We start from the raw sequence: 18,356 nt of genomic DNA, 5'->3' as shown, positions 1-18,356 counted from the left end.
GCTAAATGGTGATTCAACATAGATTCTACATCTTGGAACCAAGCCAATTTTGGGACTCTAGAGGAAAAGAAAATAAGTATTGAAGAAAGAAAAAGAGAGGTAGAAAGAGGCCCGTGCGTTGTCTAGTTTAGTTTAATTCCAAGAATGCACTTGCATGGGTGACAAAAGAAATGCAGAGACCTTGGCACAAATGGCAACTTTTCAACGAAATAGATGCAATCCACTTCTTGTTAGGTACAGTTCAATTTGCTCACACTCAACGGGAAGGCAATCATTTTGCTGACCCTTTAACTAAATATGGAATAGATAGGAGTCCTTTTTTCTCTGCTTGGTGGTGATGCTGCTAATGATGATGATGATATTAAGCTCTCAAGTCCTTTATATTTATGCTCGTTTACGTCTGCCATCCTTTTGTTCACATGGTCAGATTTCCGTTCTGCTTTTGAGACTTGCTCTCTGCCTTGTGGATATTTTGTTGATGCTATTGTGACTTGTCTATTTCTCTCGGCTGCTGTTGATAGGGGCTTTGTCTATCCAATTGTGAACTGGTTTTCCTTTTTCTTCTTGTTTCAGTTCATTGCTTATGTTAATTTGTGCTGGCCATTTGAATGGTGCCTTGGCTGGGCTGCCATTTCATCTTCTCCTTTGTAATTATCTTTCTACTATCAATGAAATCTTTTGATTGGCTGAGCAAAAAAAAAAAAAAGTCAAATCACTTAAATTTTTGTGTTTTTCTATATGTTTGATTTGTTCAGATTTTTTATTTTTCTTACTTATTGAATTTCAAATTTTGTAATTCTAAGAAATTATGTAAATAAAGTTTAGAATATATAATTATAAAAAATAATGAATAAAGCAAATAGTTTTACTAAAATGAAAAGAAAGAATTTGCTTGTAATTAGTTGAGGGCTAGGCTTTCATATAATATCGCCTATGATACTTAACTCAAAAAATTTGCAAAAAAAAAAACCCATAATTTAATCCTAAATTACTTTGATGAATATTTGACCAATATGCATGCTTATTTTAAGATTAAACTTATCAATCCATTCTATTATACCAATCAAAATTCCCAATTAATGACAATCCACATTTAAAGAAAATTTTGACAAGATATGCTTGTTTCAATACCATTGTAAATAAAAATAATAATGTCATGGCTGATGCAAAAATATGTGAAAGCAAATTCATGCATACTTTTGACTTGGACTTAGCTCAAGTGGTAAGCATGGAGTTGAAATTAAGATAGAGATCTTTAAGTTTGAAGTGATAACACTCTTTTTGTATATAAAAAAAAAACACTATTAATCTTGAATTCGAGTCATGATCCTCTCTTGTACGAAGCAAACAAAAATATCTATTTGTAGCAACAACCAAAACAGACAACAGGCTGTTCTTATATAGTGCCAAACATTTCATGGCATCAAGCCAGTGGCTCATGACTCTCCAATAGGTTTCCTTACATGAAACAAGAGAGACAGACAAATACTAAAAGGCTAGCCAGATTGATTCTAAAGCCAGGGATCGCAAGGAAAGTGTAGTTGATGTATAAGGGAGAATTAATCAAGGGTTCTCAGGAATCTTTCCCTGACAAATTAATAAAGTACAAACTCATTTTAGGGAGGCACTATCATTAACCATGCATGTTAGGGAGGCATCTGATACTTTGTTTGTAAAGAGAGAAATGGGATTTTCGTTGGAACAAGAAAAGATGAGGTGAATTTCCTGCAGAGTAGCTGGGGTTTATACGTTTCCCAGCCTATGGTTTAAGAATGTTAAGATCAAGCTCAATAAATAGTAATCACTATATATGTGGTACTTAAATCAAAGGGAGCTCAAAGTTTTCCTATAATTTTCCTGGAAAGTTCACCCAAAGGTCTGGACAGTTCGTTCTATTAAAATTGCAGGTTGGAAATCCATCATGCGAATGCCATATGGGGTGCCGAAGCCTTTGGATACACCTAACGAAGAAATGAGAGGTAAAGAACCCAATCTACCCTTAAACCATCTGTAACAGTTGATATGGTTTCCCTTTTCCTAATTGATTTAACTAGCCCAGGATGAATTACATATTGCCCAAAGTTGTTGATTTTTTGCTTCCATTGATCATTCTTTGCTTGCAACATGCATCACCTGCCTCATCATAATTAGAATGCTTTCCCCTCTTTTGGTTTTTTGAGGAACATAGGAATAACATGAAACTGAAAATGGGTATGAACATAACAGACTCAAAGCCTAAGAGAAAAAAAATTGATGCAGAACTGACATGATAAAAAGGCAATGGCTATGCAGTGTGAATTCTCTTTTCTTGAATATTTTGCGTTTTAAGTTTTTATATCTGAAGATTGTATTACCTCAACCAATGAAATAAATAATTGTGAAAAATCAAAACCAAAGAAGGGAAAAAGGAACCTCACACCTGCACAATCATGCAAGTATCACAAATACTTAAAAATATGAAATTGTTTACGTATATGAATAAAAATTGTAGTCACAATCAAATAAAAGATAAAGTCTAAATTCATATATAATTTTACCACTATACTTTCTAATTTTGTTCATAAATGATCAAAAGTTATTCTTTTATTTACTAACAGAAAATTTTTTTTACGGTTAATGTTTTATAATTTTTGAATTAAATTAAAAAATTACAATCATTAAAAAATAAATAATAAATTGAACCAATCACCTTAAGTAAAATGGTAAACTTGAACTTTATCTCATCAAACAATCTCAAGATGTATTACATTTAATAGAATAAACTAATTAACAAACCAGCAAAGTAACTAGTATGATAATCGGATAAAATCTAACATAAAATAGACAAATATACTATTAGATTTGAACTTGAAATCTAAAAATTTGTTGTGGAGATCATGCATGCTTGATCATCAAAAAATGTTTGAATTTTCTAATCCCCTTAGATTAATTAGCTTGAATAATCCATACTTTTTTTTTAAAATTTCTATGGTCTAATTAATTTGCAATTTCATATGATGAATTCGAAGGCTTGGAAACATGGCGAGAACTGCCGCCGACGCACTACATACTAAAAATCGAGTCCTTCACTTCCCTTGTGCGCATCCTCAAGAAAACTAGTCTTGACCATTATGAATCAAAAGAGTTCAAGGCTAGTGGCCACAATTGGTATATACACTTTGATCGTTTCCTGTCAACAATATGTTTTTGATGTTGTATAGTATGAAAAATTAATATATAGACTGCTCCTAATAACTAATATGGCTCTCCTTTTCTTGGAGGATGTTGTTACTATACCCTTGGGGAGACGAGAAAAGAAATGGAAGCCATCATATCTCTCTCTACTTGAAATCAATGGAGTACTATAAAGTCGAGATTAATGCTCTTGTAATCTTTTTTGTATATGACCAACTTAAGGATAAGTACTGGAGCATTCAAGGTAAGGGTAGCAATTCGAAATAGCTCATTTTTGTTGGATTTTTTTTTTTTGAAATATTATTACATACATCATATTCATGTAGTAATTTTGATAATAATTAACCTAGACAAGACAGCAAGGAACTTTCATGGCCAGGACGAAAGTGGAGTTTCCCAACTAGTGTCCCTCAAGCGTTTCGAAGATGCTTCAAATGGATTCCTGGTTAATGATAGCTGTGTGTTTGGAGTGGAGGTTTTTGCTATACGCAGTGGGAATAAAGGGGAACGTTTCCGCACCCTACGCGAACAAAGTAAAAGCGTCTACATTTGGACCGTGCAAAAGTTTTCTGAGTTGAAGGCAACAGGCCATTTTTCAGAACCCTTCTCTGTTGGGGGCTTCAAATGGTATGTATGTATGCATGGAACTTCATTGAACTTGATGAGTTGCATTAAAGAGAGAGAGAGAGAGATTTATTTTTTATTTATTCTGTTGTGTGTGCATGCAGGAGATTACACCTTTATCCCGAGGGTATCCCTAAGGCAAAGGGCAAGTATCTGTCTATTTACCTATGTCTACACGAGGAGTCCGAATCTCCTCCTGGTTCTGAAAAGAAAAAGCAGTATGAATCCCAACTTCCTTCTGGAAAGAGAATGCACGTTGAATTTAAGCTGTCTATAAATAATCAAGTCAAAGATAAAGAACCTAAGAAACTATCAGAAATAGGTGAGTATGTTTATATGGTTTTGTCCAAACATAATTTTCACCCTTAAAAAGAGTATGATAAGATGAAAGAATTGCTAATTTTTTTATATTCGTAACGACAGTGCTCCCACTATTTCTTATGCAGGGAAAGTTTGGTTTAGTGCCGTAGAGACTGCTTGGGGCTTCCCATACTTCGCTCATTTGGATTATCTAAGATGGAGAAGGAGTGACTTTATTTATAAGGATGCTCTGCTAATTGAATTGCAAATTATTTCCATGTCCCTGGATACTTCCCTATCTCCTCCATAGAAAATTGATAACCCATCACATGATCCTGGAATATATGAATGATACTGCCGGAGCAGGAGATGAGATGGATATTGACGTTCCAAGACAAATACCTGAATAAAGATTTTTCGCTTAATCATCAAAAGATGTCAACTAGTTTTATGTTTAGACATTGTTATACAAACCATTCCAATATTCAATTTAGCAATTCCCCAAATTATACACACTTCTTCAATTACAAAGGAAAAGCTCATTATTTACTCGTGAATTTTAGTTTATTATTAAATTAATCGTATCTACAATGTGTAGATAATTAATTTAACAACCTTAAAAAAATGTTAACTATACGAGATTGTCCGATCGTTCATAAAGAGTAAATATTTATAAATTTATTATTTAATATTTTTTCATGTGTCATTTGTGAATAATCAAAAATTTCAAAGTTGGACAAGATAACATTATCCTTCAATTATGTGCTGAAACAATAAAGTACAGTAAATCACATAATTAATAGTATTAAAAGAATTATTTTTTTTTTTCAATTTAAAAGTATAGGAACATCCAAATTAACAAGTAGTCACCCAGTCTTCTTGTTATGAAAAATTTGATGAGGATTGCTGTAGCTTGCTTTGACATGAACCCTCCAATGATTAGTACTATAAAAATGGTTTCTAGGTTATTAGTATTATTAACAAAATTCTCTAAGCATTGTGATCGAGTAAACATATAATGCAATTATCCTTAACATTTGATTTGTTTAAAAATTATTCTATTATTGGATCTACTCGAACACAATTTCATTAATTAAAATTAGTTATTAAGCAAGATAATTTTTTACATTTCAATTGGAAATTCAAAAAATGATCAAAGCGTAACACATAATAAAAATATTATATAGTGTGGTAATTAAATGGTGTTGTATCAATGAATTGATGTGTAGAAGAGTTTATTAATCTTACATATGAAATCTTCTGGTTGATGTGTAGCAAGAAACACATGGGGGGAGCTGTTGAATATAACTGCTGATGCGTTGCCTCTGAAGAGAGAAATCACTAGGAACAAGAAATCGTTGGGGCCAGCTGATCAGACATATACTTTTTTCCTGCCCAAGGTTTAAGAATCTTTGACCAGAAGGGTTAAAGAATTGTTAAGAGAAATTAAAGCACACAATGGAGACTAGATGGGGATAAAAGCAAGCTCAAACGAACTCTCCAATGGTCTCCCTGAAAAGTTTACACAGAAAACTGAATCCATTCCTACAACCGTACTGCAGGTGGTCATGAACAGGCAAGATGATAATGGAAAATCTTGTATTAACTCACCTAGCAATGAAATGGAAGGTGAATATCATCCAACTGCTCTTAACTACAAATTGGTACCTACATGTTTTAGCTTACTATCTAGATAATCTGCATGTGTGTGTATATGCCATTGGTATCAGGTGATAACTTAGTGAGAACAAAGAGAGAAGAGGCACCGGCACATTACATATTAGAAATCGAGTCATTTCAGAGGCTTTTGGAAATCCTCTCCAAACCCAGACTTGACAGATACGAATCAACTGAATTCGCAGTTAGTGGCCACAAATGGTGAGTTGTTTTCTGTTTTTTTTTTTTTTTGTCTTTTTTAAATCTCTTTTGAAGAAGGAGCTGCTATTCATTCCTTAGTATCTTGCAGGAGGTTGATACTGTACCCTAATGGAGACAAGCAAAGAAATGGAGGTGATTATATCTCTCTTTACTTGAGAATCGTGGACATCGGGAAGCTAGGCCCTGCATGGGAGATTGATGCTTTTATATATTTTTTTGTACTTGACCAAGAAAACAATCAGTACATAAGCATTCAAGGTAATGTTGGGTTCCATTGAATTCTTTGTCAACTTGTTTTTCTGAAACATGTATCATGCTTGGTAGTAATTTTTTTAATGAAAGCCTAGATGGGAGAGTGAAGCGATTCAATGCAGTGAAGAAAGAATGGGGATTTTCTCGACTGCTCCCACTCACCGAATTCCTGGATACCTCAAAGGGCTACCTGAGTGAGGAAGACAGCTGCAAGTTTGGAGTTGAGGTTTTTGTTCTCGAGAATAAAGGTAAAGGGGAATGCTTTTCCACCCTGGATAACCCCATCAGAAATTACTATAATTGGAAGGTTGAAAAATTTTCCAAGTTAGGGGAATCAAGCCATTATTCCGAGGGCTTCTCTGTTGGGGACTACAAATGGTTTGTATATATACCTCATAAAAAAAAAATAATTCTGTGCAGTGTGATATTGTAAATTGATGTATGAATGATATAATTATCTGCTGGGATGCATGCAGGAAGTTACACCTCTATCCTCAAGGTGTTGCAAAGGTAAAGGGACAATATCTATCTATTTTTCTTTGCCTACATGAACCCACGGAATATACCATTTTGACCCAATTGCATGTGGAATTCAAGCTGCGCATAATCGATCAATCTGATAAACTGAACTCTAAGAAAACGGAGAAGACAGGTGAGTTAAATCCATGATTATCATTAATTCACTAATTGCAGTTACACTACTCTTTTTTGTGTCTGAATTAATTGCCAATTCCAAGGAATGGATTTGTTTGTTATGCAGGCAACGCATGGTTTAGTGCCACTAAGCCTGCTTGGGGCTTTCCATACTTCATTAAGCTGGCTGATCTAAAACGAACCAGGGACTTCATTGTTAATGATGATATGGTTGTTGAAGCAGAAATTAGTTCCATGTCCATGGCCCAAGAGCTTACTCCTGATCCTCCACAACCCAGGAAGAGGGACGACAAAAGACGATGATTGGCCACCTTAACTTTAATAGAGATACTTCTAATGTTGCAAGGTGTTAAAAGAGTGTTTTATGTTTTTAACACATCATTATGCAATTATTTTAACATTCAACAATTCACAATAAAATGCTAACTTATTGGTACTTTAGCCTACTTTGTGCGCAGTAGGGAAGTTTTCAATGGAAAATAATGTCTGCAGCAAGTCGAATGAATACACAGTAAAACACCAAGTCCTGCTCCTGTTGTTGATAGGAAACATCACATAATAATTGGTGATTAGAACAATGACAAAAACTGGAACATCTATTCTGCCCTATTCCAAACCAGTTATTCAGATTCAACCTGCTGATTGCAGACAACGTGGGTAACCACAGAACAAGAACATGACACTCCAAGGAAAATATTCTAAGAGTGTAATGTTTACTTGCACTGCGTTCTTTGCTACACCTGCCATCGACGAGTCAATTGGTATGACAAAAGTTATAGGTCGGATGTATGTTGAACCAGTTGACTTGGGGAACAAGTTGGTGCAGATTGGGTTGTCTAAACAGCAATTTTTTAACTCACAATCGGGAAACAACCAAAGAAGCAATCACCCCCAACTACACCAATGCAAAAATTAGAACTTACATTTCTCGAAATATTCTTGTTCATCAACAGACTAGACCTGTCTGCAAAACTCAATTTAAGGAAAACTACAAGGTCCCATTGATGGGAATTTTTAAGTTATTTGATACCTTTATTTGCATCTCATATTTTACAATGGACACAACTCATGGAACGGCATGAAGCTCCCAGCCAATGGCACTTACTGCTTAATTAAGTTTCTAATAACATATGGAAGTATACCACCATTGTTGAAGTAGGCCAATTCAACCTGCAATTGAAACCACAATTAGCTTTTGGTATTATAGGGCTCGTGCTCAAAAAACCAGGAAAAATGTATATAACTGAAGAGTTGAATCTGAGATAAAAGCTTTTATCTAAACAGGCAGCATTTAAAAGGGGAAAAAGAGGGAGAGAGAGAGATTCCCCATAAACATAAAGCTAATATAACTTAGCATGCTTAAAATTGATCTCACTACTCTTAACTGTAGCAGCAACATTAGTATATTACCCAGTGAATCACATCACAAGCATACGATTGATGAGAGCCTGGGAGTACAAGATAAATACTTGCAGTTTCCATTAAAACGTTACCAGGCATAAACATTGACAGTAACTGACAAATTGGAGAGATAATCACACAATTGCAGAAGATGAATGCCAATACTATTTTGCACGTAACAAGCAAATAATTGAAACCATTTAGTACCTCAGTGTCGAAGCGGACAGTGCAGGTGAAACACTTGCCGTTGTCAGTTGTGACGGTCACATCTTGGCCAGGCCTTATATCAGTTATATTGCTTGGGAGATCTATGGTATAACGCTCGTGCCCGGTCAAACCAAGTGTGTCTGCATCCTCACCAGACTTGAAACAAAGTGGAATGATGCCCATTCCTACCAAATTACTACGATGGATTCTCTCAAAACTTTTGGCAATCACTGCTTTTACTCCCTGAAATACAACATAGTTACTCAGGAGGACAAAAAAGGGCAAGTGCATCTGAAGACCAATGATAACTTCTTTAATGTGGCCAAATCAAGACTTACCAGTAGCATTGGACCTTTTGCAGCCCAATCTCGGGAGCTACCACTTCCATACTCAGCTCCAGCCAAAACAATGGTGTCATGTCCTGCAGCCTTGTACCTCTGAAATTACAGGTTGATTGTACAGCTTAGTATTTAATGATACCGGGTGCTGATTAATCATACTTCATACCAAAACAAAAATTGATTGTACAATGGTCAACAGTTAATTGGTTACCATTTTTACTTAACAAAAGTTCTCTGTATTGAAAAATAGAAAACGAAAGCACTGCTAAGAGATCAAGATTTGTTCCTATTAAAATAACAAATCAGTCTTATAAGGAATCGCAGTGGACTTTAACAATGAAGAACTCACCATTGCTGCATCAAATACATAGTGTTTTTCTCCTGTAGGGACATGCACAGTCTTCGGGCCAACTTCCCCATTCAACAGTTTGTTCACAAGGCGAATGTTAGCAAAAGTTCCCCTAGCCATCACTTCATCGTTACCACGACGGCTTCCATAAGAATTGAAGTCCTTGTGTTCCACCCCACGTTCAAGTAGGTATTTTGCAGCAGGACTGTCCTTATGGATGCTCCCTGCTGGAGAAATGTGATCTGTTGTGATACTGTCACCAAAGTTCAGTAAACAGTAGGCATCCTTCACCCCATGGGCCCCAGGAGGCTCCATGGTCATACTCTTGAAGTATGGAGGCTCATGAATGTAGGTTGAGTTGGGGTCCCATGAGTACATGGTGGAAGATGGCACTGATAGCTGATTCCACATGGGATTACCCTTTGTAATGGCCTGGTAAGTACTTCTGAACATCTCTGGCAAGACACTGGATTGAACAGCCTAAACAGAAGAGAGCCCAATATAAATAATTCCATGATTAAACACATGAAAACTGAAATTCCTATGCAAATTTTAGGGTGTCTACCTGTGCAATTTCCTCAGTAGATGGCCAGATATCCTTAAAATAGACACTCTTACCATCCTTCCCAGTTCCAATTGGCTCCTTATCAAAGTCAATGTCAACCTGGAAAGTAGTCGCAGTTACTCATTGATTATCAAGAATGATACTGAAAAAGCTATTAGCCTTTTATCGGGAAAAAAAAAGAAGGGAAAAAAAAAAGGTCATTTGTAAAGATCTCTGCTAAAAGATTGCTTCCTAAGTAATTTTGACACGCAGGCTGTCATCTTAATGCACACACATAACCAAACAAAGCAACAGTTGAAGCAAGATTTGACTAATATTATGGCTAAATACCTATGGCATGATGTGAAATTAATTATCATAGACTAGCAAATTACCCCCATGCATTCCCACAATTCTACTAAAATTACATTTCCAAATACCATACCAAGGCTAAAAGATTTGACTAGAAGCACAGTTATAGAATGCATGCAATGCTAGTCAGTTACCATCCAAACATCAAATGAAATGAAATGCAATGATCAATCAGACTAAATGCCAGTGATGCCAGCCCTGAACCCACACTCCGCTCTCCCACGAGGAGATGGAAGTTAAAAACACTTTAAGAACAGGATAAGACTTAAAAATTATTAAATAAACTTATTGAATAAAAATTGATTTTTTAGCATGGAAAATTAAATCCAGATACACAACAATTATCTCATTTACACGTTGATCCTCAATAAACTCCCAAGATTTTGAGTTGACACAGGTTATTTAGATTATATAATGAGAATAAAGTAACTATTTAATAAATTTCGGCATCACCAGTAAATAATCAGATATTATGTACCGTGCCAGCTAGGGCATAGGCAACAACTAAAGGTGGTGAAGCAAGGTAGTTGGCTCTTGTTAAGGCATGAACACGACCCTCAAAATTCCGGTTCCCAGAAAGCACAGCAGCAGCTATAATGTCTGCGTAGAATATTAGAATTAAATTAGATTTGCAAGCAAATACTGAACATTAATCTTGGCAAAGAAATATGACCAACAAGTTAGCACGTGTCATGATATTTGACTATTACAAGCTTGCTGTAGGTAAATTATGGATCCAACAGAAGTTTTACAGTTAAAATTTCAATGGTACCATTTTCTGAAATAGCAGAGGCAACTGATTCATCCAATTCCCCTGAGTTTCCAATACATGTTGTGCAGCCATATCCAACAATATTGAAGCCCTGCTTATTCAAGTATTCTTGCAGCCCACTGCACAACATAAACCGAAATTAGTAAACAATTCTCTCATAATTTCTATAGAATATTTTACAAAGGAAAACTGTATTACTCCAAGTCCACTCCAAATAAAAGCAGAAATTAAGTAATACCTCTGCAATAAATATTTTGTAACAACTCCTGAACCTGGTGCAAGACTTGTCTTTATCCAAGGCTTGACCTGAAGAACAATTATTTTAGCAATTTCATTTTGAACATTAATGTTGGCATTCATAAGTTCAAGGAAAAGCAAGGAAGACTGAATACACTGGAGTGAGGTTTTTTCTTTCATGGAAAAATAAAAAGAGAAGAGGGGTGGATGGGAGAAAACAAAAGACAGAAGGACAGGGTAGCATAAACATGCCAAACCTGTAAACCAAGCTCACAAGCCTTTTTTGCAACAAGACCTGCTCCAAGCATCACACTTGGGTTCGATGTATTGGTGCAGCTCGTAATTGCAGCAATCACAACACTGCCATGCTTAAGCTCTGCTGGCTGCCCATGGAATGAAAACTTTGCCTCTTTGTCCTGTGCCTCTTTTGGTACAGCAAAACCCTGCAACATGGTAAAATATTCAGCAGAATGTTTAAAAGTTTAACAGAAAGTAAATCACTCTATTAAAAATTTGCACATTGAAAAAGAGAACTTTTTTTTTTTTTTTGAATAGCATTGAAAGAGAGAATTTCTGATCAAACCTCATTTATTTCATGTCCTTCCTGCCTAACCATACTATTTTATCCTTTATTTTTCTACCATGTGGTTGTGGTGCCCTAGACACCAGATTTTTGCAAAAGCAAAGCACGGATATTTTAGAAGTTAAGAGAGGTAAGAAGTTGAGAAACAGGGAAAAAGGAGATATTTTGTCCATATGAAGAGTCATATCATTAGTAGATGGCTTTCTTGTTCTACATGTCAGATTCATGATAGCATATTTAACATCCATTACTAAGTCAGTACAATATTAGACAACAATCTGATTTGGGGAGTTAGGCCACTTGCGCATCACATGTAATCAAAGATATTCGTCGTCCACTTTGTAGCCAAGTAAATTTTTCTTTTCTTGATGACCATACTTTATATCAAATTGTTGTGTGCTTCGTTCAACTAACCCTCGAAAGTTAAACAAACGAATTATCAAGCAATTCACTGTAAATAACTGTTCCTTAAAACAAGAAAATGTGCAGTAGATAGGACACAGATGAACAAGAACTTAGATACACAGCAGGTTCAAGACTCACCTTGAAACCAACTTTATTATTAAGACAAGAATTCCAATCAGCCTTCATTTCTTTCAAAGGAACCCGATCATGAGGTCTAAAAAGCATAGCAGCAGTTACATTGAATTAGTATAACACATCATATTTAGAATATACAAAAAATGCCTAAGAAAAACAAAGAAGCTAATGCCCTGATAAAACAAATGAGAAATAGTGGCAGAAAAGCAAACCTCTTTGGTCCAGAAATACAGGGTTCAACTTCCACAAGGTTTAATTCGAGATATGATGAGTACACTCTTTCTTGTTGGGGCTGAACATATCAAGGTTAGAGTTGGGAGGAAAACACACAGAAAAGGAAGAAACTAGATTAGTTATATATGGATAAAAAAACAACTGGAAGCTGATCAGTGTAAAGGATAAAAGTCAAAATGAAAAAGTAAGTAAAGTTTTTACCTCATTGTAGTCAACAAACATTTTATTTGCACGGAGATATGATTCTATCATTGCCACCTGAATTTAACGACACGGATGTCATCTAGTGCTTCGATAATTGCAGATTGAAGGAAGTTATAAGATTTAGTAGAATACTCACAGTTTCATCACTTCTGCCAGTCAATTTGAGATATTGCAAAGTAACATGATCAACAGGGAAGAATCCCATGGTTGCACCATACTCAGGAGACATATTAGCAATGGTAGCCCTGTCAGCCAATGATAGTTCACCCATACCATCCCCTACGAATACATACAAAATTAAGAACTTATATAGGAAATAAAAAAGCCACACAATTAAGGAACTAAGAGTAACTTAAGATCAGCCAAATAAAAAGTCATTACCGTAAAACTCAACAAATTTGCCAACAACACCATGCTTCCTCAGCATTTGTGTCACAGTTAGAACCAAGTCTGTAGCTGTCACACCATTTCTTAATTTTCCAGATAACTTGAATCCAACAACACCAGGCAACACCATGCTCATGGGCTGTCGATTTCAAAAAAAAAAATTAACATTAGGAAAAATGCAAATAATAAACGACGTATATTCAAACAAATGAATGGGAAAAAAAGAACAGTCAACAGCAGTTGGATAACGTACAGGATTACAATTGTTCTCAAGTCGTTAGACTATTATCACCTTAATTGGTTACCAACAACGAATGCAAGGTAAAGACCAGTTGCACACACATGAAAACAATGTGGCAACATAAATTGAAAGAGTCTTCACACTCGTGCAGTGAAATTTCAGGTTCGCCTTTAACTATTAAGCTTAGCATATCGCATGGAAACATTAATTTGCAGTCGGTTCGACAACGGAGAACCATGTTCTACTCAATTGAGGTACAGATTTTAACCAACAACAATTGATATCATCACGAAATAAAGTTGATCAACAGTTTTGGGGTAAATATGTTGTTATACCATGACAATACATACCTGACCAAGCATGGCTGCCTCAGCTTCAATACCTCCAACTCCCCATCCAGCAACTCCTAGCCCATCTATCATAGTTGTATGCGAATCAGTTCCAACCACACTATCAGGGTAGAGCACACCATCAGTGTTGAACACAACCCGTCCAAGATATTCAAGGTTAACCTGAAATTTTTTGGTGTCAACTCAATTTGACAAAATATTCACATAGATTAACCATCCATGAAAAATTCAAAGTAATGCCAAACATACGCTTATTTGGTCATCACTTGATAAAACGTTTGTTACACATTATGGCAAAAGTGTTCATTGGATATTGCACTCTGTTTCCAAATTATACCTGATGCACAATACCAGAACCAGGAGGAACAACAAGCATGTTCCGGAAAGCTGAAGATCCCCATTTAAGGAAAGAAAACCTTTCCTTGTTCCTCTGAAACTCAAGCTCCATGTTTGCTTGCACTGCATTTTCTGATCTTGTTACATCAACTTGAACTGAATGATCAATGACAAGATCTACTGGAACCTGAACACAAGGTATTTTCAGCAACACGCTATAAGGACACAGTAAAATATTATTGCACAATAGCCAGGCATGTTGTAACAGGACGTTTGGAAAAGAGTTTCAAAAGTCCATATCATTGAACTGATATCAATTAGAAATTTCTAGATAACTTCCCATAAATCATATAAATAGTAATTTGGGTAAAAAGTGGAAAAACAGATGTCTCACACTCATAGCATAGGAGCAGTTGAAGATGCTTTCACAGTAACTAGCACATTAATATGACATGTAAAGTTAACTTTTAAAAAAATATATATCACATGTAAAGTTATCTCAAAATCCCCAATCTTATTAAGTCAAAAATACGAAAATATTGCAACCTCAACTTATAGCATCAAGAAAATTGACCATCCCCTAAAATAGCAATTGGTTGACAATATTTCAGCACTCTGTTACAGCAAATGCTCATGCAAATGACTTGAACATAACGCACCAAAGGATTAATCTTGCTTGTATCACTGCCAAGCTTGCTCATAGCATCACGCATACAAGCAAGGTCGACTACAGCTGGCACTCCTGTAAAATCCTGAGAACAAAACAAATGGATTAAAGATAAAACAAAACCATCATTTGTTTCTTTTAGTACAAAAGAACCAAAAACTTAGGCAGCTTGAAGCCCTTTTTATGATAACATATGCTTATGTTTGTGTCTGTGTAAACCAGGTTTATGAAACACCTGCAAAAGAACACGAGCAGGCTTGAAGGGGACTTCGACTTGCTTTGGTGATGAATTTTCCCAATCAATAATTTTCTCAACATCTTCCTTCTTCACTTGGAAGTTGTCACAATTACGAATGGCAGATTCAAGCAGGATTCTGATAGAGTATGGCAGTTTATCTGTTACATATACAGCAGAAATAAGGAACAGGTATTATCAGTCAGACAACTAGGAGAAACAACTAAATTGGACAAAGGGATGAAATAGTATATCAAAGTCATCAAGTAAATGTACATATATATACTTATACGAGAAAATTTACCAATCCTTGGGTCATTCAGGGCAGGCAAGCTATAGAACTTTCCAAACTCGCCACCACCTGGCTTGGGAAGACTTGTCAACACTGCCTTGAAAGGATGTTCAGAAGCTGAAAATCATAAAAGAAAAGGTTAAATAAATAAAAACACTCAGCTGATAAATTTTCAATTCAATTTTAAAATTAAGATTGAACAGTCACTAGAGTCCGGCAAGGTAGAGGATCAAATTTAAAAATACTTTGAATGATTTTTATTTTTTTTTTGTGGGGGGATATGTGCTACATAGTATATAGTATATTCTTTAAACAATCTTTTGCTGATTTCAGAAAACAAATAATCCCTTTGATCCTGTAATTAAAAATGATAAGTTAATTATTATTCGGAAAAAAAAACTAATAAAAGTTTTGAAAATCTGAGGCTTCTTATTAATTGAATCCGATCAAGCAGCCTAAGACTTCGACTGAGAGGTTAAAACTAATCAAGCAAACTAAAATCAGCAATAAAATGTCTAATTTAAGCTAAAATCAGATTCAAAATGAAGCAAAAGACAAGCTCCGAAAGTATTGGAGAGCAGTACCCATAGTAGCAAACTTCCTCTCCAACCGTTCGATGACTGGAGTAACAGCTCTGATCTGAGCACGGAGGCTAAGAGGAGATCTCCAATCGAGACGGTGGCTCCATCGCGGAACGGAGCCGTGGAACGAACGAACGGCGGCGGAGGTGAGAGATCGGTGGTGGTTGACGAGAGAAGGAGAGGCGGGATTGGTCGAAGTGAGATTCCGAAATGAAGAAGGGAAAAGGCGAGTCCGTGAATAAGAGGAAGCTGCTCTTAAGAGAGAAGAAGAAGCTGAGGATGAGGCCGTTATATACATGACGTAGGACGATCAAGATCACTCGATTTGACGAACACGCATTCACATAAAAATGGCACTACGCAGAAGATAAGGGCAAAGGAAATCGATGAAGGGAACCTAATAGGAATTCATGCCCGTTTCCAGACTCTCTTTTTTTTAATATATATTTATTTATCACAGAAGACAAACAGAAAGGCGTGTGGAGAATGGGCGCAATGAGAAAGACCCTAGGGCTGCGTGCCCGCTTTGTAGAACGGCTCTGGCCAGTTCAGAGCTGATGCCTCCGGAATTCCGGGGATTAAGCGATTCTGTACTCCGATCTAGCGATTTTAGCTTGAACTCCCCAATACGGTTCTGCCACGTGGGAGATTAGGTTGGTTTTGTCTTCGATCCATGGAATGTGGGTCCAGATTTGACAAGGGAGTCTATAGGAATTTTCTTTTTCCTTTTCTTTTGTTTGGGGGCGAAACGTTTTGGAAGTTTCGCAAGAGGAAAGTGGTAACATACTATTCCCGAATCACACATTTGTTAATGGGTCAATAATTCATCCGCTGCGGTGCATGTTTGTTCCATTAATAGCATCAACCCACTTGCTTGTTACCTTCAGATAACATTGCCGTAAGATCTGGGGACCACATGGCATGTTGGATGGGTTGTCCAGGGAGTTTGTGTGGCCCGAAGTCGCATGCGATTGTAGCCGAATATGTGGAAGGTTTTGAACTTTCAATGAGGTGTCAAATCAACAGTTGCCGTTGGCCTTTATGGAGATTGGGTTCTTTATGGAGGACAAAAATATCGGCTTTCCTTATTGATCTTTATGGTGAGGAACAGCGCACGTTGACGATGCTAAGCTTTTTCCTCTGTTTCCTACCGTAGCTGTTAATCTTTGAAAGTTGAAAATCATTCCTTTCAAAAACTTTAAAATAAAAAAACAAATATTTAAAAAAATGTTAATTATAAATTAAAATAAGTTATTTTTTATTAGATTAAATTTAAATTTTATATTTTTTATCTGTAATCAAATAATCAATTTGATAGTGATCATTTTATATCCGATATTATTGAGATAATATGGTCACATATTATAATAGATAATAACATAATATAATTATATAAAAAATTAATTTTTAATTTTATATAAATATAAAATAATAAATAATATTTTTATTTAATTAATTATAATAATTTATTTAATTTAAAATAAATATAAATATTTAATTAACTTAATAAAAAAGGGTAGAGCTTAGAGGCTTGAATTTTACATCTCTTTGGCCACTGCTGCGCGAAGGAAATATGAAATTTTCTTAAAGACTCTTACTTGTCTATGACACCGTGGCCAAGTGCTCCATCCTGTCTAAAAATATAAAAATGAAGTAAGAAGTTGACGTTGAATGCTTGACTTGAAACTTTTACCATCCAATTTTTTTTTAAAAAAAGGAAAAAAGTCTACCGCAATTAAACACTTGAATTTTGCTTTCTCTTTCGCAAGGAATTGAATAGAAAGCATGTGAAGAGGTGTTCATGAGTTTTGTCCTTTGCCAAGTTTGCCATGACTCCATAACTCTTACTTATACCTTCTGTATTACTTACATTAAAATAAGAATAAAGATCAAATTAATATAATTCACATATGCAAATTGCATATTAAATAAAATTTTACATTCAATTTAATGATAAGTGAATGTTTCTTTCCACTTAAAAAGTTAAATTCAAATCTTTCTCTTATTGATTAAAAATATATATTTCTCCTATTGTATATTTGGCAGGAACGGTTCAATAATTTTAAAGGTGTAAAGCAATATATTTAAATGAGGTAATTTTATTGAAATTAAAAAAAATCAATAGCTTTGAATAAATAAATTTATATTTTTGATTTGACATATTTAAATATTTATTATGAACTATAAAAAGTCTAACTATTATAATTATTTTATAGTTTTTTAAATAATTAATATAAAATCAATAATCAAAATTTTTAATTCAAATATATTAATTATTATATAAAATAAAGATAATATAATAATATAATATAAACTCTAAATTAAAGTAAACAAAATTTGTAAAAGTTAAAACAATAGTTACTAATTGTTGAATATTTATTGTAAATCGTAAATAAGACTCACAACTGTACAAAGATAATAAATATATAGATTTCTTGCGCATTTTTTAGAAGAAATATGAAGTTAAAATAAAATAGAACAATGATGGAAGAAAAATTAAAGAGTGGATATTATAGATTGAACAAAAAATAATTGAGAAGTGATAAAAAATTAAAATTTATTAGACACATAATTAAAGAATTGAGAGAATATATCATTTTA

General features: G+C 34.9%; 3 protein-coding genes across 4 annotated transcripts; 2 read left to right on the top strand and 1 right to left on the bottom strand.

The window, feature by feature from the left end:
• The first annotated feature begins 1,824 nt into the window (after window positions 1–1,824).
• On the top strand, window positions 1,825–4,596 carry LOC110422911 (uncharacterized). Of its 2 annotated transcripts, none has more exons than XM_021436938.1 (6): window positions 1,825–1,979; window positions 3,009–3,147; window positions 3,261–3,418; window positions 3,525–3,801; window positions 3,903–4,120; window positions 4,245–4,596. In XM_021436938.1, exons 1-6 carry the CDS (start codon window positions 1,922–1,924, stop codon window positions 4,406–4,408), a joined length of 1,014 nt encoding a protein of 337 aa, XP_021292613.1. In that variant the 5' UTR covers window positions 1,825–1,921; the 3' UTR covers window positions 4,409–4,596. The 2 variants fall into 2 exon arrangements, with proteins under 2 accessions (XP_021292613.1, XP_021292614.1); XM_021436939.2 differs by having other exon boundaries at window positions 4,222–4,412.
• A 971-nt stretch (window positions 4,597–5,567) lies between these two features.
• On the top strand, window positions 5,568–7,626 carry LOC110422909 (MATH domain and coiled-coil domain-containing protein At3g58370-like). The gene is made up of 7 exons (XM_089784723.1): window positions 5,568–5,727; window positions 5,829–5,976; window positions 6,065–6,234; window positions 6,324–6,606; window positions 6,705–6,738; window positions 6,826–6,880; window positions 6,989–7,626. The coding sequence occupies exons 1-7, from the start codon at window positions 5,568–5,570 to the stop codon at window positions 7,183–7,185; spliced, it is 1,047 nt and encodes a 348-aa protein (XP_089640849.1). The 3' UTR covers window positions 7,186–7,626.
• A 152-nt stretch (window positions 7,627–7,778) lies between these two features.
• LOC110422908 (aconitate hydratase, cytoplasmic) lies at window positions 7,779–16,329 on the bottom strand. Its single transcript, XM_021436936.2, has 20 exons — window positions 15,759–16,329; window positions 15,187–15,291; window positions 14,883–15,043; window positions 14,640–14,732; window positions 13,982–14,167; window positions 13,645–13,806; window positions 13,048–13,192; window positions 12,803–12,945; window positions 12,664–12,720; window positions 12,441–12,520; window positions 12,232–12,307; window positions 11,363–11,548; window positions 11,107–11,174; window positions 10,869–10,987; window positions 10,575–10,696; window positions 9,746–9,844; window positions 9,181–9,660; window positions 8,829–8,927; window positions 8,491–8,733; window positions 7,779–8,052 (listed from the first exon to the last, which is right to left on the bottom strand). Exons 1-20 carry the CDS (start codon window positions 16,051–16,053, stop codon window positions 7,984–7,986), a joined length of 2,988 nt encoding a protein of 995 aa, XP_021292611.1. The 5' UTR covers window positions 16,054–16,329; the 3' UTR covers window positions 7,779–7,983.
• Window positions 16,330–18,356: the final 2,027 nt, after the last annotated feature.

This window comes from Theobroma umbraticum, unplaced genomic scaffold (genome assembly GCF_002168275.2).
Source record: "Theobroma umbraticum cultivar Fairchild unplaced genomic scaffold, ASM216827v3 scaffold_20.0, whole genome shotgun sequence".
Taxonomy (NCBI): Eukaryota; Viridiplantae; Streptophyta; class Magnoliopsida; order Malvales; family Malvaceae; genus Theobroma; species Theobroma umbraticum.
This window is presented reverse-complemented; position numbering and strand designations above follow the sequence as displayed.

Excerpts from the sequence above, each read along its gene's own strand:
- LOC110422908 (XM_021436936.2), bottom strand. The coding sequence starts at position 16,053 with ATGTATATAACGGCCTCATCCTCAGCTTCTTCTTCTCTCTTAAGAGCA. Across the intron at positions 10,697-10,868 it reads CTCTGCTATTTCAGAAAATG|ACATTATAGCTGCTGCTGTG; the intron begins GTACCATTGAAA and ends TATTCTACGCAG. Across the intron at positions 9,661-9,745 it reads CTACTGAGGAAATTGCACAG|GCTGTTCAATCCAGTGTCTT; the intron begins GTAGACACCCTA and ends TCTTCTGTTTAG.
- LOC110422911 (XM_021436938.1), top strand. The coding sequence starts at position 1,922 with ATGCGAATGCCATATGGGGTGCCGAAGCCTTTGGATACACCTAACGAA. Across the intron at positions 3,419-3,524 it reads TAAGTACTGGAGCATTCAAG|ACAAGACAGCAAGGAACTTT; the intron begins GTAAGGGTAGCA and ends TAATTAACCTAG. Across the intron at positions 3,802-3,902 it reads TCTGTTGGGGGCTTCAAATG|GAGATTACACCTTTATCCCG; the intron begins GTATGTATGTAT and ends GTGTGCATGCAG.
- LOC110422909 (XM_089784723.1), top strand. The coding sequence starts at position 5,568 with ATGGGGATAAAAGCAAGCTCAAACGAACTCTCCAATGGTCTCCCTGAA. Across the intron at positions 5,728-5,828 it reads ACCTAGCAATGAAATGGAAG|GTGATAACTTAGTGAGAACA; the intron begins GTGAATATCATC and ends CATTGGTATCAG. Across the intron at positions 6,881-6,988 it reads TAAGAAAACGGAGAAGACAG|GCAACGCATGGTTTAGTGCC; the intron begins GTGAGTTAAATC and ends TTTGTTATGCAG.